This window comes from Ptiloglossa arizonensis, chromosome 4 (genome assembly GCF_051014685.1).
Source record: "Ptiloglossa arizonensis isolate GNS036 chromosome 4, iyPtiAriz1_principal, whole genome shotgun sequence".
Lineage (NCBI taxonomy): Eukaryota > Metazoa > Arthropoda > Insecta > Hymenoptera > Colletidae > Ptiloglossa > Ptiloglossa arizonensis.
The window spans coordinates 16424794-16448311 of record NC_135051.1 but is presented as its reverse complement, the minus strand read 5'-3'; the positions used below and the strand labels follow the sequence as shown (position 1 = coordinate 16448311).

General features: G+C 40.0%; 1 protein-coding gene across 4 annotated transcripts in view; it reads left to right on the top strand.

Moving 5' to 3' along the window:
• LOC143145921 (uncharacterized) overlaps positions 1-23518 on the top strand; it is an 827424-nt gene that overhangs the window by 774667 nt on the left and 29239 nt on the right. For all 4 annotated transcript variants that reach the window (XM_076309758.1, XM_076309757.1, XM_076309759.1 and 1 more), the window contains one exon: positions 8587-8871. In XM_076309758.1, the coding sequence (XP_076165873.1) occupies positions 8587-8871 (285 nt within the window). The remainder of the gene's footprint in view (positions 1-8586; positions 8872-23518) is intronic.

The following is a 23518-nucleotide window of genomic DNA, read 5'->3' as shown; positions in this document are numbered from 1 at the left end:
TTTAACCTTTAACGCGGTTCAGATTACATTGTAATTTCGTTTTAAATACCGTGCGTTATTCCTTCAGAAGTTCGGTCGTTAATTCATGGAAACGAATGAATTCCAAACAACTTTTATTAATCGTTAAATTTCATTACTCGCGAATAGAGAGACGCACTCGTTGAAAAAGAGAATAAGTAGTACGGGTACGTAACTGGGCGGACGTCGATGTCTGACCAGTGTGTGGAGTTATCTACTTGGTGGAAGATATTCTCGACTTATCGCGTGCTTCATAATTTAAGGAAAATTTGCACGAGTGATCTTACGCAAAAAGAGAACTGTGTAGTGTTAATTTCGATGGTGTAAATAATTAATTCGTATATGGTGAAATATTGTGAAAAAAGGGTAGAATGATAGAACTACAAGAAATGAAAGTAACGAAATACTTGAGTTTATAATTATTGTGCAAGTTAACATAATTGAGGGAATTTATTTTTTAAAATATTCTCTATTTCCCTAGGGGACGTGTATTCTCAAATATTAACGTTTACTGTATGTTTATATCGCGTTCTTCATTATTACAATCTTTCTTCGAACGTCACGACAGAGCTATTTTCTTACAAACGAGGGGATACTATTGCACTTTAACGAGACGAGAAAGTCGAGTTTTATTTGCAATTTTCTTGCAAAATATAGTCTTAAGAATACTTCCGTTCGATTTTGTGAAACCATACACACCTGAATCATATACAATTTTTCTTACAGAATTTACAAACTCGCTTTTCCAACAACGAGTATAAAATACTTCGAAAAGTTTCACAACTTTCAACACCCATGGCTTGACACACTTACACGTAACACATTACAATAAATCGATGCACAGTTTAAAACAAAGATCCAAAATGCCCATTAGAGTGTATAAATTCTAGTGTACCAGACTTTTTGTACGCTAACTCGAGTGTACAAAAAGAAACGCTTCGACATAATAATATATAACTCGAGAACGAGCAATCATCGAAACTTGAAAAAAATCATGGAAGTACCCGAAGTACCCCCAACTGTCCCTACAAAATTTGAAAGCGATATTTCCAATTGTTCTTACAAAATTAATACCCCGAGAACATTCTAAATTCTCGCTAATCTATCTCGTACAACCCTCTTGAACGATCACTCTCGTGGCTTTGACATAATAATATATAACTCGAGAACGAGCAATCATCGAAACTTGAAAAAAATCATGAAAGTACCTAAAGTACCCCCAACTGTCGCTACAAAATTTGAAAGCGATATTTCCAATTGTTCCTCCAAAATTAATACCCCGAGAACATTCTAAATTCTCGCTAATCAATCTCGTGCAACCCTCTTGAACGATCACTTTCGTGGCTTTGACATAATAATATATAACTCGAGAACGAGCAATCATCGAAACTTGAAAAAAATCATGTAAGTACCTAAAGTACCCCCAACTGTAGCTACAAAATTTGAAAACGATATTTCCAATTGTTCCTCCAAAATTAATAACCCGAGAACATTCTAAATTCTCGCTAATCAATCTCGTGCAACCCTCTTGAACGATCACTCTCGTGGCCCCCCGCTGCGCTTTAACGGACCTTTCCTCTCGAAAATCGGGAAGGTGTCACCACGAAAAGGAAGAAGCTTCATCAGAACTCTTAACGGGGCAATCTTTGATCACGTTGAACCAAGTCGCGTGATTCTCTCCCGATTAATTAACCAGGCGATCAGCCCCTCGTAAAGAGCCCTCTCTTTCCCTGTGCTCTTCCCGGCTGTGTTTCTTTCACCGATGCTCGGTGCCCCCTTTTCATCCCCACGGTCCCACCGTTGACTCGGAAGCCACTCACCGGAAGTACGTTCTCTTAAGCGACAAAAGAGTGGGGGCCACGCGCAACGCTGCTCGTCGAGCCTCCGCTCCGACAATATTCACGGAAGGAGGCTACTCGAAGACGAGATGTGACCCGAAAGAGAAGCTCTCGAAACTCTTTTTCCCTCGTGAACGCGTACGCGGAGGAGGGGGGCACGGAAGGGGGCACGGGAAGGGGGGCACGACGCCGCGCTCGTATGCAACCCACGTAGAACGCACGTGTGCGGTTGTACGATGGAAAATCGGGCGTCTCTCTTCGATTCTCCTCAGGAGGGTGACGAGGGGGTACGAGGGGGTACGAGGGGGGCCAACGATTCGAGAGGAAGCGTCGACGAACGATTTGCGGACTGAATGAAAGCTAGAGCGCGCGATTTCACCGCGAGGACTTGACTACGTAACGACAACCTTGTTCGAGGAAGTTTGACGGGTCTCTTCTGCCTCCCCCCCTCTTCTCTGCCCCCTTCTCGAGTAGATGCAGATGAAGCACGGGAGGACTTGATGCTCGATGATTTATCGAGGTATCGAAATCGTCGACGGAATATCAACGAGCCTCCGCGCCGCGATTCGCGACAGACGAGGCGTTTGATTCGATTTTGAGGCCCCCGGTGTCTTGATGGCGGGGTTGCCCTACGGGTCGACTCTTCCGCGCATGCGCAACGAAAAGATGGCGTCGACGGACCGCTCCGATCGAGTGCGAGCACGAGCCCGTGGTTATGTTCTTACGTTCGACTCGCGTTTGGAACTTTCGCGTTGTGTATTTTCATTTTTTTTTCTTCTTTTTTTTCGTTTAATGGTGATTTGTTACAAAATTACAGTTTTACTGTGATAGAGGTAGTAGTAGAAGTAGTGTAATAGAAATAGTAATTGAAATTCTGTAATAGAAGTACTGTAATAGAAATACTGTAATAGAAGTACTGTAATAGAAGTACTGTAATAGAAGTACTGTAGTAGAAGTACTATAATAATAGAAGTACTGTAATAGAAGTACTGTAATAGAAATATTAATAGAAGTACTGTAATGAAAGTACTGTTACAGTTTACTGTAAAGTTTTACTGTTACAGAATTTCAGTTTGATATACTGGGTGAGTCGATAAGAATGACCACACGAAGTAACAAAGTGTATTGATTTGGTAAAAAAATGTTCCAAATGAGATTTGTTGTATTCGACTACGGGATTTGTATGTTTTATATAGTTTGAAATATCTGGTGACCTTGAGTTTTTTAAAAACACATGAGACACAACAGAATCGATTCCCCCAAATACAAGAAATTTCACTTATAGTAAAACATTTCTTTACAAAGTCGATAGACAACGAATTATTTCTTACCGACTCACCCTGCACACTGAAGCAATCTAATTCTCGTACTCCAAAAAAAGAAACTTTATACAAATTTAGCTCACGACAAATCTACCCTCCACAATCTCGTAAATTAAACTCCGTGCATACTTTTCTACCATAAAAAATAAAAATACCAAAATCGAGATATTAAAAATCCGAAACACAGTATACATATATATAGCAAACGATCCAGAGTAAGAACAAGTAATGAAGTAACCGTTCAAAGGGAATACCAGGTTTTTTATTGCGCGAAATAAATTTCCCTAGTACTCGTGAGAAACGCGTTTATCGTAACAACCGTAACGCTGGGTACACGCGTTGCTATTTTCATCATCGATAGGCCACGCATGCGCCAACGATATCTCTCGACGTTCTATTTAACCGCAGATTGCTCGATCGTTTTTAGAAACGAATCGCTCGTTTTTCGTACCGAGCGAAATCGATCGCGCGTTTCAAATTTGTCGCGTAAATTCAACGCTTAATGAATCCCGCGTCCGCTTTCGGAATCAATCAGCTTCGACGGAAGGCGCGGCGAAAATTAACGCCCGGCGCGATTGCGCCGAAATTAAATGAAGATTAATTTTCGTTCGAAAGATGCAGGCGTTCGCAACGCTCCAATCGCGCCGCGATTTTAGCAACCGATTTCCATACCGCGCTCCATGGAATCATTGAAAACGCTGTAATTGTGGTGTCTCGTTCGAAATTCGAGTAACAAATGGCTTCGTATGAATAAAAAGTGGAACGATGAAAGTCTGCGGTGGGAACGCGCCCGGTGCTTTCCCGTTAAACGCGATGAATTCGTTATTATAAATTTATTCGATAGAATGGCTGCTATGCGCGCATACATATTTCATAATTACGTGTTTTTATACATTGTGTAAAATCTGAACGTATTATGAATACTTGATCGCGATAATAATGGTACAGCTGGACGTGATAAAGGTGTAAGTCGGGTTTGGTAAATTTTTAGCCATGTAAGTAAACTGAAGCGAGAATAATAAATTAGGTTTAGTAATCGAGAAGTCTTGTGTCACGATTTCGGAGTAACCGTAGAATTATCCAATTCTAATTTAAACGACCACGAGAGAAATCAATCTTTCGGAATAAATTTTATTTTAAACTGAACTGTGATTTTTGGAATGTGGAAATTCTAAACGAATTTTTACTTTGCAAATTTCGACTCTGTCGAAAAATACGCTCTGACTTTTTAAAGCTTTCTCTGTAAAATAAGTAACTTACTCTTCAACCTTCAGATTATTTCATTATTGTGAATGAAATATTTCATTATTTTCATTATTTTCATTATTTTCATTACTTTCATTATTTCATTATATACACACGATCTATCTTCTCAATCGTTCGTTCCTCAGATCGTAAAGTATTACACATTAATGGAGACCTTTTCATTGATAACAATAACGTATTCTCGACACTTATAAAAAAATTTTTTTCTGTTCAGCTTTTGCTAATATTCTCCACCGGTGACTATCGAAATGATCTTGATCCACACACAGTAATTACGATCTGCTCCATATTTTTCTTACAACAATTCACACATCTTTTGTAAGAATTGGAAATGATTCACTTTCGAAGAACTTTCCTACACCGATAGTGTCTTTTCAAGTTGCAAAGGTCACCTCACTTGTAACTCACCATGTTGGAAATTCACAGACGGATTTACAGGAAAGAGACAAGCACTCTACGAAAGTTTTCCAAAGACTGAAATACATTCAAACGAATACGATACTTGATAATATAGAGGACCCTAGAAATGTGTTGACAATTTTGGTTAAAAGTTTTCGTGGCAAATCGTTTGATTTATTACCACTTTGCTCAAAATTCAAGGTGAATAAGAGGAAGCTAAAAGGAAAACACTTCTTGCTTAAATTAATATAGGTCACGAGACCTGTCGATCTCGATTTTCTTGTAGACCTTATCGAAACAACATAATTGACAGCGGTTCGGTTGGTCGACCATAGCAACGGGCCTCGAGGGTCGGTTACCTGAAACGCGCCACGTCGAGACCTTTAACAGCTCACTGAGATGTTAATTATGCAATTATTCTAGAAATTACTTATTTATAAACGAAGCTGTAAAAAAAAACTGGAGCACACATTTCGAAATTTCTCACTGGTACACTTCGACCGGAAATTTTCAAGGAAGAATTTCGTTTAGAATTTTCACGTTGGAAAACTCATCATTTTCTCTTCAATTTAAAAAATTGGAATATACCCTTTCAGTTTTTGATTTATTTCTTTAACTAATTCATTAAATTGGAATATACCCTCTTAATTTTTGATTTATTTCTTTAACTAATTCATTAAGTTGAATTAATTAATTTTTTATAGTAACTCTAATAAAATTAATCCCTATAATTATTATAGAATATTCAATAAATTTAAACCAGCTTAAAAGTTAATCGATTCCGAAAGACCAATTCTTCTCGAAGAAATGGAAATAGAAAGGAACTCGAATAATACATTGACTCGTTCGGAGAGTCATTTACTTTTCCAAAATGGAGAATATATAATTTACTAAAATGTTCATACACTCTAAAAAAATCGTGTTTCATTAAAAAAAAAAAACAAAATGACATTCCGAACAACCCAATAGAAACTAAACCCCAAATTAATCGACGACTATAACACTACGCGATCGGAGACAAAATAAAAGAAAGAATCTAAAATTCCCATCAGCAATTTTAAACAATTGTTTCGCGACTACCTTTAAATATCAAAAAACCGTCGACTCTCGCTGTCGCAAAAAAATTCAACCGCTCGACAATTCCAAGTTCCCAAAACCAACCACCATCGACGTAAAAAATGTCAAAGATTCCACAATATCCAGAAAACACGTATGGATGAAAATTCTACAACGATCGAACGAGTACTCTCCCTGAGAAATTCTCAAACACAACCTTGCCGCTGGGTAGTCCGTACGAGTGAACCGCCCTCCTTCCTCAATAATTCAAATCCCTCGGCAAGTTTCACATCCGACAACTGTTCCGGCTCGCGTTACTGATCTCGTCTGCATATTTCCAATTGTTTAACGCGTCTCGTCGTTCAAGGAGCCACCGTTCGTCTCAACGTCGGGAAATAAATTCCTGCCACTCGTTCGTTCCAGCATCCATCGTCAGCCCGGCTTGCGCCGAAAAAGTGCAACAAAGCGGGGTCGGGGTGAGAAACGAAAGAGCTGGCGTGCATCGCAGGTATTTCACCCCCACCCCGCCACCCATCCCCCACCCCCATGCCAGTTTCGCGTCTCTCGCATCCCAAAGAAGCAGACGAAAATTACGAAACGTTACGCCGCGTAACAAGATGCATCGTTCTTGATCTGTACTTAGCTATTCCCCTGCCAACGCCCCCCCTTTCTACTTTAGCCCCCCTCCACCTCTTCCCGTTAACGCTCGCAAAGTTCCAGAGTTTCCGCGCCGTTCCTAGCAGCCGGAAGAGGAATGGGTCGGCTCTCGAGAGGACTTAACCGTGATGCAGTAGGGGAGGGGAGGACTGGAGCTATCTCCCTCTATAAGGGGGGCTGGCAGAAGGAATCTCGCGTTCTACGTAGCCATATTATTATCACGCATCCCTCCACCTTTATCTCACGAGAATGGAACGGGCGAGCGAGGCGAAACGGAGAGAACGCCCCGTGGAAAGAAACGAACGCGCTTTTATTAGAATTTTTATTGCGTTGCGCGATAAATTCTCGAACACGGGAACGGTGGTGGGTCCCGTTTCGCGCTTACGCGGTAGAACCGTCGCAACTCCGAGAATTTCAATTTTCTTGTTGCGACGACACGAGCGGCGCGGAGAGAACGCCCGCTCGGGCTTAACGGGGTTGGGGAACTCGCGAGCGAAATTAAAGGATACGAGTTCGCGATACCCTCCGAGCCACGTTCGGGACTACTCGGGACCGAGAACTTCGGTTTTGAGGTTAGGAAATTTCTCTTACGAGTCGAACGCGTAACATCGAGTCGGGGACAATAGATAATCGGAGATTAGTTTGGGAATAATTGAAACGTTGAGAGAAGTATATTTAAGTATTTGTGAAGTAATTGAGATTTATAAGGAAGTTGGATAAATATAGAGTTTTTATTCTTTCCCGCCTAAACTCGCGAGTTTCTGTTTTACCTACAGCTGTAATTTTAGAATGGCGTTAGAAGTTTGGAAATGTCAATTTCCTTTCGATTTATTTTCGTTGGATTTTCAATTGTATTTTACGGTTGATGTACCGATCGAATAAGCTTCAATTTTTCATTATACAAAATTTGTTTCTGTATTGTGAATGTAAATGGTAAGAATTTTTTTAAGGTTATGTTTTCATGGTGATACTTTTGTTTGGCTTTCCGTCACGGAAGAATGTGGCAAGAAATTTTAACGATCGATGAAACACAGGGAAGGAGTTTTTTCTTTCGATTGAAAGTTCAAACCGGGGAAGAAAACTAGGATAAAGTGTGAGAACGATGATGAAAGTATCTTTTCTTTCTTTTGGGAGTTACTCTCCTTTTTCCATTTTTCTCTAAACTTGAGAGGCGGATAATTTTTCAAAGCATTGAAATGACGCTGCGTAAAAGTGAGTGCAAAGAATGGAACATTAAAGGTTCTGCAACGTCGGCCATCGTCGCTGTCGGGGTGAAAACAATGGATCGAGGAGATTGTGATCGAATATTTAATTTCATGGTAATCGTATCTTCGAGCACACTCGATTCGCTCGATTCTTCAAAGAGAGCCGAAGGGTACTTATCTCGCAGAATGTTTCTGTTAATTGTCGAGGACAAGTGTGAAAGAAATGTCTCCTTCGGTCGAGACTCTGCCGGCACAAGTACTGCGGAATTAATTACTATATCCGAGGTCCCTTTGCCTCTGAAGATTCGCACCTACCCGTTAAATAATACAACACGAACCAGCAATAATACCAACTATGTGCACGATTACTTTCAACGTAATCGTTGTTTAATTAAGACAATTGTAATCTTTGGATGAATAAATTCTTATATCGGGTTGTTCAAAAAGTCAATTCGTTTTCCAAAACAGAGAATATATAATTCAATTATATTTGTACACTCTAAAAAAAATCATGTTTCATTTCGACCAAAGAAAAAAACGAAATGACTTTCCGAACGACCTAATAGTTTCGATAAATATATTCTCCATGAAAGAATTTTTTTAAATTTTATTTTTAAAGATAGTACAATTTTCAGACATTTTGTTTTTAGACTTTGTCGTGAATCGCACAACAAACGATAAAATAAATTAACAGAGAAAGAAAAAGTTCTTTTCTCGTAGATGACAATTATAAATTTGCATTTCTGCGAAATAGAAATCTTGATGACCTCATCGTCGGTGAGTTGATAACGTGTTAATAAATGAATGGTCGCTCGTTGATTTCAGCAACAACAACAGCAGGCCCAACAACAGGCACAGCAGCAGCAGCAGCAGCAACAACCTCAGCAACAACACCAACAGCAACAACCGCAAGCCAACTCACCGGGAAGCGGTAACGTAGGTAAAAGCAGTCCATCGCCGGGAAATTCGGCGTCCCCTGGCACTGTCACAGCTAACAACAAGTCGCAGACCGAGCCGAAACCGGTCGAGTGCAATTTGTGTCATCGGAAATTCAAAAACATACCGGCTCTCAATGGCCACATGCGACTCCATGGTGGATACTTCAAAAAGGTAAGTCCGCCATTGTTTCTGAACTCTATACGTTCTCTACCAACGTTACTTTCTAAGAAAAACAAAAAAAAAGTCCTTACGATGATAGGATAGGATCAAAAACACAAAAATGGCAAAAATGGCTCTTTGAAAGATCATATGTGATTACTTCTAGTGATTGTATCTCTATTCTAGTGCATTTGATGCTTTTTGCACTCGATCTTGAGCCCATTGAGCCCATGAACAATCCTTAGGGCGATAGGATAGGATCGAAAACACAAAAGTGGCCCAAATGGCAAAAATGGCTCTTTGAAAGATCGTGTCTGATTACTTCTAGTGATTGTATATTATTCTAATGCATTTGATGCATTTTGCACTCGATTTTGAGCCCATTGAGCCCATAAACAATCCTTAGGGCGATAGAATAGAATCAAAAACATAAAAATGGACCAAATGGCAAAAATGGCTCTTTGAAAGATCATATCTGATTACTTCTAGCGATTGTACATTCGATGTTTTTTGCGCTCGATTTCGAGCCCATTGTTCAGCTTAAATAACCGAAAACGTTTCATTTAATTAATTAAATATATTAGTAATTGTTTTCTTGGTAGGTAAGACTATCGGTACGTGAAATATTTCAATTTCATCTTTCGGTCCGAATTGAAAAGGTTGAACTAAAAATGGAAAGTAGCGTCGAAATTTGCTAATTGATATACATTAAATTAACGAAGTCGTATGGAATTAAAACGTCCCTTCGAGAAATAAAACGGTAAAGGAAAAAGTGATTCTGGCGAGCATGTTGTGTCGGTCCCAGTCGCCCGTCAATTCACCTCGAGACCGTCTCAAGATGAAAATTACACAAAATCCGGCTTTGCTTACCTCTTCCTGGGGAAGCGTAGTACAAACTGCATTTCAAACGGAGGGCAGAATTGAATTCTCAGGAAGAATTTCATGAAGTTTACCAAAGGCTATACAGCGTACAGGGTTCAGCGACATTACCATATGAATTCGCAATCCCAGAAACTCGCAAGCGAGCGATCGTGTAATCAACCCGTGATTTCATGAAAATCTCGCACCCCCTCTCCCCCTCCCCGCCCCCGACCACCACCTGAAATGTAATCAACCGGCGATTTCATGAAAATCCCGACCGGTTACGTTGCACCGTGCTTTCTCGTGGTGCATCTCGAGGCGATAATCGCCAAGAGAGAGAAAGAGAGAGAAAGAGAGAGAGGGGGTAAAGGTAGAAAAAAGAAAAGAAAAGGAATAAAAAAGGGAAGAAAAATAAACGAACAGAACCAACGAGAGAAGAGATCTTCGCGAGAGATCCGCTCGACTTCAACATGCCTCTACCCCCCTCTCGCCCCTTTCGCCCCGTTTCTTCGCCCCTCCGACCGTCCCCCTTCCACTCTTGTGAGTGGAAAGTCCGAACAGAGAGGCTCTTAATAAGGTCAAGGAAAGAGTCTGGCTGCTACTGTCAGTTGGAATAGGAAGATCAGCGGATTCCTCCTTCTTTTTTCATCCCGTTCCGCTCGCGTTGAGACCCTCCTTCCCTCGCTGATTAAAAATGTCTTAACGAACGGCGTGTCGTTTATAGGAAAGTACTGAAAGAGATTCGCTCGGAAAAAGTTTCGCTCGTCCTGTCTACCACCCCGAACCCCTCGCCCCGTTGCCCGCGCGATCTCGATAGGGGGCGAGATTGAACGCCGGCCCAGAAACGTTTACAGTCCTCGATGGAACGATAACTGAATTCGCGTGGTTACGTATAACGCGACACGGATCGAATATTCATCGATCGATCACGCCGAGGGCGCGACTAGCGAGCTTTCCTTTAGGTTTATTTTCAATTTCTCCCGTACTACTTGTTCATAGACTCTCGAGGAATTGAGAGTGCGTGTCTCGAGGACCATTTTGGGTCTCATCGATTTGTGGACATCTTGAGTCTACTATGTCTTCGTCAGAACTTCGAATCTTGCACGAAAGAGTGCAGTTTTATTTGCTGGATCACTAGAAATAGTTTGTGAATTGAATTGGTTTTAAATTAATCGCTTTGACAAGTAGCCAGGGTTAGATTACGAGGATTCTGGAGTCCCTAGTCTGTCACAGGGCATTTGCATTGCGGTGCAGTTACTTGTACGATGGCCACCATGTTCATGGTACCGGGAAAACAGTGTTTTTATTACCCCGCGATCATTATAACCTGGGGTTGCTGGACAACCGAGATGCACGTGTACGTTGCATCTAATCAATGAGTCGTTGCTGTAGTTACTCGCGAACTGATGTCCGGGAATCTCTACTTTAGCACCGGTCGTTCATATGCTGTTTCAATGCAATTAGACTCGCGATAGCTGAAAGATCTCGGTACCGGGAAAGCACTGTTTTCATTACCCTGCAAACATCATAACCTGGACGATCGAGGACGACATGTTCACTATGGGTGAACAATGAGTTTCTACGGTTATCTGTAGGTTGATGTCTATGATCAGAAGATTTTAGTTTACAGTTGAAAGAAATAGGAATTTCGAAGTTTTCTGTTGAAAGGTTAGGAACATCGTGACGCAAACACAGGGAGAGATTGTCGTGCTGAAAGATGTTCAGCAGTAATCGTGTAACTTTCCATTAAAGATGAGAATGCATTTTTTTGATAGGTGATGACGTTAGATGGTGATAATCAGGAATTCTAGGATCCTATTAGAAATGTAAACACTTTTTCTTACCTTGTTCACCTGTACGTAAATTAAGGGCTTTGGAAAAATACACATCCATCAACTTATCTGCAAACTGATCTCGACCACATAGAAACTTACCAATTGGACATCAGGATTGACACTGATAAACAGTATCACGTTAACGTCAAATACCACCATTCTTCGAAGAACGTATCTATATAAAACATTATGAAACATTACGTTTGAAACATTGCATTATGTTTGATTTATTATCAAACAAAGGACTTAATATGTTAAGAACCTTCGATACAAGTACATACAAAGAGTTATACACGGTAAATCGATGTAAATACACGATACGGTTAAATACCATTATAATACATATTAAATTCGGTGACAGTCTCGTTAAACTGACATCCCTTTCACTGATGTCTTCGATATTAATTCGTCGCGCGAGTATTCCAGACTCGGTACAAGCGGAACACTATTCGAGGTTTGTACCACAACAGTGACCGATGAACAGTTGGTAACTAGGGTTAATTTCATCAAACTGTGTACATTTGTGGCCAATTGCTCCATAGACTAAGTATATGATTAATTGGTAGCTAACTAATGTAACTCGATTGGCCCAGAACTGTGGACTGATCGCTGACTGGGTTCCTGATTGCTTCTATTCCTCCTGACCGACCAAAGACTAATTTATGCTACCCGCGCAGACGTGGATACCCATAGGGACGGTTATCTTCGGACAAACATTGTTCCAGGCAATGTTATAGCGTATTGGATCCTTTCAGATACGCTGCAGACGTTGCTCGTCCGACATTCTCATCGGGAATGTTTTGCTTAATACGATACACACTCAAACTTATCGAAACGTGTACGAACAGACGCGACCATCGTGTATGCATTATCTTCGAGCAAGTTTGCCCGCAGTCGCCATCACACGCATGCTTTCATAACGAATTCAGGAAAGCTAGTGGAACACGGCGGAGAGCTTCCTTTGAAGTATTGTTTCCTCGTGGAAGTTACTACTCTTTCGAAAGAATTATTCAAGTTACATCGAGACATTTTAAAGTACTGGAAAAACTTTTCTTCATCGTCCATTAGTTCTCCAGAAAGAATCCAATATTTTCTCTGAATTCAGCTTCCTTCATCCAGCATACGAACATTGAAAACGTTGTTTTCCATCTTTGTTTAATGGAACATACACAATCTTTCAGTGATAGACGTTGAAATATTTTCAAAAAGTAACCGATAGGGTATATGTTTTAATTAGAGTCGTTAGAGTTGAGATTATGCGAATAATTTAATCTTATAGGTTTTCGAATATTTAAGTATTCGTATATTTTTAATGCTGGAACGAAACGAATACTGGTACTCTCTTCTACTGCATTCTTAGCTTTTTGACGAGAGAGTGCTCCAAATATATCAATCTTGGTTTTCATGACATCAAATTTCAAGCATTGAACTAATTTCTTCCATTAAGGTTTCTTCCAAAAATTGATCCTAAACTGGGTTCATGACAATCCTTGGCATGTTTTCTTCAGAGAGAAAATATAACAACTCTGATATTATTTAGTAGACTTTAGCAACGATGGCTTCTTCGCAGATTAAACTCCCAGTGACAAACAAATTCAGGATTGAAACCAGGATTCTTATTTATTCTGAACATTTTTTAGTACATCGATCTAGATTTATAACACCCACGTGTCACAACAATCTTTAATTTCAAGCAGTAAACTAATTTCTTTCGACAAGATTTCTATTCCGTCTGAATATCTTTCAGCACATCCTGACCTGGATTCATGACATCATTATGTCATGATAATTCTAGACTCTCAACAGAAAACTCTTATTAAAATTCCTATTTCTTCCAACTGTAAACTAAAATCTTCTTCCTGAACATCATGAGACAACACACTTATTATGATCATCCAACGTCATCACCTACCAAAAAGATGCATTTCCAATATGCAAACACAAGATTACTGCTAAACATGTTCTGACACATCTATCTTGACCTGTGTTCATGTCACGATATTCCTAATCTTTCAACAGAAAACTCTCATCGAAATTCCTATTTCTCCAAATCCTAAACTAAAATCCCCTTTCTAAACATCACTACACAACATACCCATTATCACCATCTAACATCATCACCTACCAAAAAGATACATTCCCATTTTTAATGGGAATTGCTGAACATCTTCCAGCACGACAATCTCAATGACAACAACCTATGTTTGTGTCACGATGTTCCTAATCTTTAAACAGATCAAAGCTCTCATCGAAGTTCCTAATTCTTCAAATCCTAAACTAAAATCCCCCTCCTGAACATCACTGCACAACGTACCCATTATCACCATCCAACGTCATCACCTACCATTTTTAATGGAAAGTTACACGATTATTGCTGAACATCCTCCAACACGAAATCTCAACCTATATTTGCGTCACGATGTTTCTAACCTTTCGACAGATATTCCTATTTCTTCAAACCCAAAACTAAACTCCCCCTCCTCGACATCACCACACGAGATACCCATTATCGTCATAATCTCACCAAAAAAGATGCGTACACAAATTCCGCAACCCCGTGTGATTAATTAAACCGCCCAACTCCCGGTCTCACGATCACCGACAATTTCACCTTTCACTGGTCCATCTCGCTCGGTAGCTTCTTATCGTGAATCGGGGTACAGGGTAGAGGAATCTGAGGCGAGTCGACGTAGCGTGAGACTGTTACGAGTAAACGAGGGAAGACTCCTCGAGAGGGGAAGCGACTAGTCGGTGGGAAGAAAGGTAGATAGATGGAAAGGTAAGGCGATGATCGAATCCAAATGAACCCATTAACAAGCTCTTTGGTTCCATCGGATCCCCTGGCAATCCGCGGCGGACCGTAGACGGAAAGATTGGGAGCCTGAGCACGGCCGGCGATGAGAGAGGCCCGTGCAAACATTGTCTCGAGCTTTCTCCATTATGTAGATTGAATCTGAACTGGTTACAGCGGCGGTGGTTTTCAGCGGCGGTCTCGTTTCGTGGCCGGTGGGGAGTTTTCACCGGGTAGCCCACCCACTCCAACCCACCCACCATCCAAACCACCCCCACCATCCGAGCACCCGGCTCCCACCGCGGTGGGCTCTCTGTCGCGTCCGCACGCATCCACCGTATCCGGTTTCACGTCCAGCCTTCCGTTCATGCGACTGCGTCCAGATCCATTCATTCTGATCTGTGTACACATTCATATTCATGCTCGCAGGCCGGGGGGGCCTTTATGTTCGCATGCCTGTTCGCGATCGCGTGCATTAGAAGTCCGCGCGTTCAGGGACACGTGAACGTTCACGGTTCACGGCGGAGAATGGGGTCGTGAGTGCATTTGGATTTCTAGCCGGGGCTTCTGAATACTCCCATTTGCACCGGGGGCCCGTGTTACCGTACTCGTGGCACGCGTGTGTTGGTAGCACCCAGGTTCCACCGTGAGTCGCGAATGTTCCATCGATTTCTTGTCGGACACGAAGAATCTTGTCGCTCCTCGAGAATAGCCCGCTACAAATGCGCCACACCGTACCGACGAACTAGGCCAACCGGCCGATGTAACCCCCGAGCCCGTGGAAAAGTTACGTCGATTTTACCCCGATACTGTTCCACGGACTTGTACCGTGAATAAACGATGGAATCGATTTATAACGGCCCTCGTATCTCGGAACTGTTTGCCATTTTGCGGGAACGGTCGCCTATCCCGTTCTACGTTTGTATCTTCGACGAGGCACTGATTGGCCGGATTTCTTTACGGTGATCGCGAGCTTGGGTAGCTTTCAGCGAAAATCGGATATGAATCAATATTATGTTTGTTGTATCGTCCAGAGGTATCGTATGTTTATTGTGTCATCGAGAGGTATCGTATGTTTATTGTATCATCGAGAGGTATCATATGTTTATTATATCATCGAGAGGTATCATATGTTTATTGTATGATTGAAGGGTATCATATGTTTATTGTATCATCGAGAGGTATCATATGTTTATTGTATCATCGAGAGGTATATGTTTATTGTATCATCGAGAGGTATCATATATTTATTATATCATCGAGAGGTATTATATGTTTATTGTATGATTAAAAGGTATCATATGTTTATTGTATCATCGAGAGGTATCGTATGTTTATTACATCATCGAGAGGTATCATATGTTTATTGTATCATCGAGAAGTATCATATATATATATATTGTATCATCGAGAAGTATATGTTTATAGTATCATCGAGAGGTATATGTTTATTGTATCGTCGAGAGGTATCATATGGTTACTGTATCATCGTCGATAGATCAGTGACGTTTTCTCGGTGAATACGAATCCAAACACGACTACACCGAGTGACAACATCACAGGTACCGTACCACAAAACTGTCCAATTAAAGATAATTCAAACGTGGTCGTGTTTGGATTCGTTTTCATCGGGGAGACCTCTCCAATCGATCGATAACGATCTCGTTGAACGTTTACTGGAAAATGTGAAAATTTGAATTTTCACAAGTAGAAAAGGAAACTTAATAACGACTTTCGACGATCCAGGTTGAAATTTATACGGTTGTCCGTTACGGTGACCGAGCAAGTGTTCACTTTTCCAAGAGTAGAGGGAACCTCGCATTCGTATTACGAACTTGGACTGTTTTCGAGGTATTAGCGGAAAGTATCGGAAAACTTAGCGTTGTTAGACCTCTAGTTGGCCGAAAACCGGACATCTCGGTTTCGTGGAACACGGTGAAATTGACAGCTGCGTTTGAATCCACCGGGCAGAAATTGTTCCGGCGGACGGGAGCGGTTTAAGGTTTTGTTGGTTCACGTTACGCGGGAAAGGGGATTAAAGGATTCGTCGGCGTTTCAAGTAATACAAAAATGCTCGCCGGACTGGTTCCAACCGCGGCGAATATTTTTAACGCGCTCGTTTCCTGGAAACGTAGCCTTCTTCTACCAGTGGAACCGATTAAACCTTAATCCTTGGATAAATAGAATTGGGTCGTTTCGCGTTTAGAGGATAAATAGCGCAGAATTGAATAAAATGGCCTAACTTATTCCACGTTCTGTGCAAACGTTCTGTACAATCTTTTCTTCAAATTTAAAAATATCCATCGATCGTATCAAAGCTAAGATACTTAGATATGTAGATGACTGTCGGTATGTATCAAAGCTGAAATACTTGTCTGGTATTTAGATATCTATTTATATAAACATTCAAACATCTACAAATACTCATTTACATATCTAGATATCTATATATAGTTATTCAAACATCTAGTTATCTATAGACTTTAATATTTACACTACAATACGAATTTTAATACTCGTAGATATTCAAATAAGTTAAAATAATTTATCCTCGAATTTGAATAGTATCGAACATTTTCCACAAAGTGTGTTCAACTGCGAGACGATACTTTCTCCTTTTTATGTTTCGTTGTGAATTTTCCGTTCAACTGTAAACCGTTGCGTTACGTTGGTATGTATTTTTCTAAAATTTTGGTCAAAGTTTGTAATGATAATTCTCGTGGTGCAGTTACAACGTGGAACTGGAGATAGGAGAAGTTGCACGGAATTTTAGACAGTTGCTAGGTAGACGGTATCAGGGCTTTCAGTCTAATATTGCCCCGAGCCAGTTCCGTGAAAACGAACATTTGAATTTATCACTGGTTTTCGAAATACAACGACGAAAACGTGAACTTTGAAATTCCTTGGGGTACAGCCGTGTTAATAGTTTACATGGAAAATGTAATTTAATTCAAAATGCAAAAAGTGCTTAATTAATCCCCGCCTTTCTCGTTACCCTTGTTTCCCGTGAAATTTCGAAAGCGGACGTTCGCTCGACGAATTTTCGCAATACTTGGTCTCGTTGTCGAACAATTTCGTTCGTCGTATCTATTCGAATTGTTCAAATGAAACATCTTGTACGCAAAATTGTCTCGCTGCGATCCCAAAGCTGCGAATATTTAAATTTATTTTCGAACCGCGTACTGGGAACTATACCGTAACACGATGAAGACAGAACGTAATTTCATGATTGATTCGAGATCAACGAGAACGAAATGACCGATTTGCGTATACGAAAACTTGCGGAACTCACCGTAATCAATCTTTCGCAATTACGAATGCACTTGTCAAACCTGTTTATTCCGCGTCGCGATACGAACGCGAATTAATTACCGTATTTCGTTATTTTCCAAGCGGGGAAAGAATTTCACGAGAGACGCATGTCCCCTGATACTTCAATGGTTAACGTGGTCTGTGACGTTATCGTGTTTATACTCTCACGTTTGAAATTTCAAAGAAAACAAATTACAAAAGTTGGCGAAATTTTAGAAATTTCAGAAATTCACCTAATTCTAGAAATTGAAAGAATTACGGAAATTCACGAAATCTTAGAAATGTACAAAATTTCAAAAATTCGCAAAATTTTAGAAATTTACAAAATTCCAGAAGTTCGCAATATTCTAGAAATTTACAAAATTCCAAAAGTTCCATAAAACTAGAAATTTACAAAATTCCAGAAGTTCGCAAAATTTTATAAATTTACAAAACTCCAGAAGTTCCATAAAACTAGAAATTTACAAAATTCCAGAAGTTCGCAAAATTCTAGAAATTTACAAAACTCTAGAAGTTCCATAAAACTAGAAATTTACAAAATATCAGAAGTTCACAAAATCCTAGAAATGTACAAAAATTTTTAAATTTGTAAAATTTTAGAAATTTAAAAAATATCAGAAGTTCACAAAATCCTAGAAATGTAGAAAATTCCAGAAGTTCGCAAAATTCTAGAAGTTTACAAAATTCCAAAAATTCGCAAAATTTTAGAAATTTACAAAATTCCAGAAGTTCGCAAAATTCTAGAAATTTCCAAAATACCAGAAGTTCACAAAATCCTAAAAACGTACAAACTTTCAAAAATTCTCAAAATTCCAGAAATTTTCCAAATTCTGACTTAGAGATCTGCACTCGGATTCATCATGCGCTCAGTCATATCCGATTTATTGAATCTGTACGTAACTCCGCCACGAGATCGAAAAATCCATAATATTCCGATACAGTTCTCGTCGGGGACCCATAGAAACTCCATCGATTCAGTGATTAACGCTCTCCCTCGGCGGCACTTAATTACAGAAGCTACAAACCCGCCGAAACGAACGAGCATTTCGCTACGTTCTCTAATACGGGCTACTCTAAAGGCCGATTTATATTACCCGATCAGACACGAAACATTGCTGCAAGATCGAGACAAAAGCGACGTGTGCTTGCACCATCGGTTCACGTATAACGACAGGAAGCAGACAGTAAAAATAATATTTCTTTTTCGTGCAGTGGTCATCGTTTGGAAATATTTTCACATTTATCTTGAAAAGGTCTATTCCGGGTAGCATTGTTATCGAACGAAGAGAAAGAAAAGAAATCGAGAAAACGTCGTTCGCATAAAATGTTAAAGAAGGGAACAATTTATAGAGGATATTGTTGCATTGTAAACTCTCAGTGTGTGAGCGCATTTGGAAACACTTAAAATACCCTAGAATGAGCTGTGCACCAGGATACAGGCACAGTAGATTCAACAGTCCTAATCCTAACCAGTCGACGGTCATAAATTAAGAGGAACCAGGCATTCGACCACCCAGAAATCTGGTCTGTTTCACTTCCAATATTTTATGTCCTTTTCCTTGATCTTCTCACAAGCATTTCCCTATCCCAGACCCTTCTTACATCCACAATTCTTCACAGTTTCTATATTTTCCTAATCAGTAAATCCGTGTACCATTTCCCATTCTGTTCTTATTGGCTCCGATTTCTCCACCAATGGAAACTTCAAAAGGTTAGCTCACAAGCCAAAACATATCTAACGAGATCTTCCTTGACAGTTCCTCGACAACCATCTACCTTCATCAGATCCTTATCAACCATTTACCAAACCAGATCGTTCTTGGTACTTGTTCGACAGTCGTGTAATTTTACGTATATTTTATCACAAGTTTTACTTAAATTGTGAATTGTATTTGTGTCGAGTTTCGATAAACTCATTATTGTACATTCTATGCAATCTCATACCTTTTTATTCTAACCAGATCATTCTTAATACTTGCTCGACAGTCATCTACCTTCACGTTTGTTTCTCTAGGCGTTTTATTTAAATTGTATTTGTGTCGAGTTTCAACGAACTGTCGTTATTGTACATACTAGGCAATTTCATACTCTTTGCTCATCGATTGCATAAGATTAATTTAGCACGTGACACGTGCCAATCGTTGCGTTCAACATTGGATCTAATCGAACCTGATCCTACAGAGAAACACTTGGCCCTTATCAAACAAACATTACTCAAACAATCAATGAACGATGGAGAAAAGTTGTTCCTATGTCGATCGCGCCTCCGTTTGCTAGCAAGATTCTATCTAAACTAAATGCATATCGTACGCAGTTCTCCGTGGTACCACGTCCCGATAATTTCGGTCACGTATTGCTTCGGATAGAACGCTCCTTTCGAGAATGTCGGTCATCGCGTGTCTGAAATATAACATGCCTGAACCGATCCTCTATATATGAACATTCGTATCTTATTACCTACAACAATGTTTGCCCGAATGGAACCATTTTGGTACCGCTTCGTGACCAAACAGATAATACGAGGCTGGAAACTAATACACACTCGTGGGCATCGAAAAGAAGTATTCAAGATAATCGACAGTATAGTTGTTTATAGCAATATAGTTGTTTATATAAACAACACTGAATATCTCAACATTCAGTGGTGGATCAATAATTGCAGTGGTGAAAAATTCAGTCGTTAATTGTCGAGCATCGTTTAATGGATTGTAAAGCTACCCAATACTTTGTAGAGTATCATGTGATGACTATATATTTGATACTATGGTTTATCGAAAAAGTATAGCAAGAATTGTTATTAAAAATTGAATTGAAATTCTTCTAAAAATTAACATAAGAAAGCCACGTTGAAATGTGGGTAAAATTTGATACTAGTTTATTAAAAAAGTATAGCAAGAATTTGGTGATGTCGGAATGTTTATCGATTTGAAAAAATATTTATTTATTTTATAACATCGATACGATCTAGTCTCTATCAGATACTAGACACTTGTGCTAGTCTTTTTTCCAATCCTTGAAACATTTCTGAAACTGATTTGACCTTTGTCTCCTCTATGGACGCAAAACGTTGTATAATGTTGATGCAGATCGAATGATGCAGATATTTAACTGTTCCAACAGATCGATCACTTACAAGTAAATGACGAAGACAGTGACAGTCATTTACTCAGCAGGCAATCCATTTGACACTTACTATGTATTATAGGATTACGATTTATGTTTCTATCACGACATTCGTAATATTTTTACAAATAATCAAAGATAAACTATTCGATAGACTGTGTTCTGTGTCACACTGGGGTCAAACGACAGTATTTTTCGTTCGTGAATACTGTTTAACGTTATAGCAACAAAATGAAAAAGCAAAACAAAATATAAGGAATCCTTGATTGCTCCACACTCGAATGGAACAACGAAATTGAATCCCTCCCTTGTTCGAGAGATCGATACATCGATTACCGGGCAATGAGACAGATGTCGCCGTTAATGTCCATCTTATCGATTATGATCACTATTCCAAAGATTTACGACTATCTGCTTAACGCATTATCCCCAACATCTACTCTCTGTTCGAACAAATATCGAGGTCTTGCACACGAGACACTAACCCAACTTATTCATTTCACCTATTTATCAATAATCATTTATACATTCAACAAACGCGTAACTCGTACTATCGTACGTGTCCAACAAATTAACAACACCGACACATCAACGCGGAGAATCCACATTCGACTTCCCTGGCCCTTTTTATCGTCGATTTCGAACGAAAACGATCGCTGAAAAAAATTCTCGATCGTCGCGAGAACAAAAACGGAAAAGTGAACAGAGGAAGGGGTTACGGGGGAGGAGAGAGAGAGAAAAAAAAGAGGGAACATCGAGAAGAAAAAAGCCCCGTGGTACACGTGTAAAAAAAAAAAGGCGCGGAGGGGGTGGTGGGGAACGTGGCTCCCAATTAAAATCCGAGCAAAAAGTTGGACGCGCATTACGGTACGGGGAGCCGGTCTGGTTCAGGGCTGGAATCGACACGGATCGAATTGATGAGTCGAAGCCGGGGAGCGTTCCGCAATCAATTTCGCGCATTAACGGCCGCCGATCAATATTCATGAAGCGAGCGCGGTACGCCACGTCAAAGACAGAGTTCAATTTCGTGAGAGGTGATATATACACATACGTACGCGGAGAACGTGAACGGAGTAAGAGACGGCCGTTAAGAGGGGGACAGGGGCCCCGCGAGGGGGTGGCACGTACGCGGCTACATATCGAAGTAGCGGATAGGAAATTGTGGAGCACGATGACGATCAGCGATTACCGGGGCACCGTGCACTCGCCATTAAGGTTCGATCAAGATGACGACGCCGAGCAGACGGCGTATCACAGGACCGTGATGCATAGTTCCTCGAAGGGGACGTATCCGCGGAATAGGACGAAGATATATCGTTTCGTCCGACGTGGACGCATGCTAATTACCGTGGCGTACGAAGCCTGGGACAATTAACCCTTCGTTTCATCGGGACCGACCATCTACGGTCGATCCGATCGAAGTATATTTACTTAACGTTAATTTTCATTAGTCGAAGGGAATGTAACACGCTAACGTACACTCTGCTTCTTTTCTGCACTTTTATCGTTAGTTCTCGTTGGAACGGTAGATGGGGTTACTGCAACGACGCGAACGTAGCTGCGCAATAACGTACATGTATAACCTATTTGCGACGAATAGTAGGAATTGCTTGAAAATAAAAGCATGGTAACAATATCTACCTAGTATTTCAAAATTAAAATAAGAATTGATATACCATTGATATATCAATTGATATTGATATTGGTTTGTTGAAAAATCAGCCTCGCGACGAATCTGGCTGAGGTACAGGGTGGTTGGTAAATGTACTTGTGTATGGTTGGATAGCGAATGGACTTTGCGTGAAGTTTTCTTTTATTGTACAGTTTCGGTTTGGTATGATAGTGGTAGTAAGGGTGGATTTAGGAAGTGAAGAAACTGGAGGGGAGAAACGAAAAGGGAAGGGATGTCTAGCTGGTAGATTACGATTTGTGTTAAGTATGCTTTTGCTTTTGTTTCGGATTTGGAATGATGGTAACAGTGGTAATAGGTTAAACATTGGGAAGATACGAAACGGAGATTAATTTCAAAGAGGGAAAGTACGACTTGTGTTAAATATACTCTCACTTTTACTTCTAGAATAGTAGGAACTATTACTTGGAATAATAGTAACAATGCTGATAGATTGTATAGGAAGGTTAAAAATTGGGAAGGAAATACGAAACGGAGATCAACTTCAAAGAGGGAAAGTACGACTTGTGTTAAATATACTCTCACTTTTACTTCTGACTTGGAATAATAGTAATTGTGATGATAGATTGTATCATAGATTGTGTATTATAGATTGTGTAGAAAATTAAGAAATAATACAGAAATCAACTTACAAGTAAGTAAATACATGATAGATTGTATACAAAATGAAGAAAAACTTCAGCTTAACTCCTTTGATTTGATATAGGTAGCAGTCATTTAAAATACTACACTGGAAGAAATATGAAGTTATTTAAATAATAATAAATATAATAGTATACAAATTTAACGGTGTATCCAAATCTTAACCAAACGAGTGTGCAAAGTTTCGAGACTGTCGTTTCATAATTATGAAAAATATTTTGTGCCAAAGATTGCTCTAAAACAGCAACATTGCATGGAAATACTCCTTAAGGGACAAATGACTATGTTCGTGTTATTACCCCTTCTTCTTTTCGGCACGTGAACCACGCACGACTCGGGACAGCTGCGCGACACAGTTGCGCAGAATCATAATGTCGCTTGTCGCATGAGCGACTAACCTTCCTC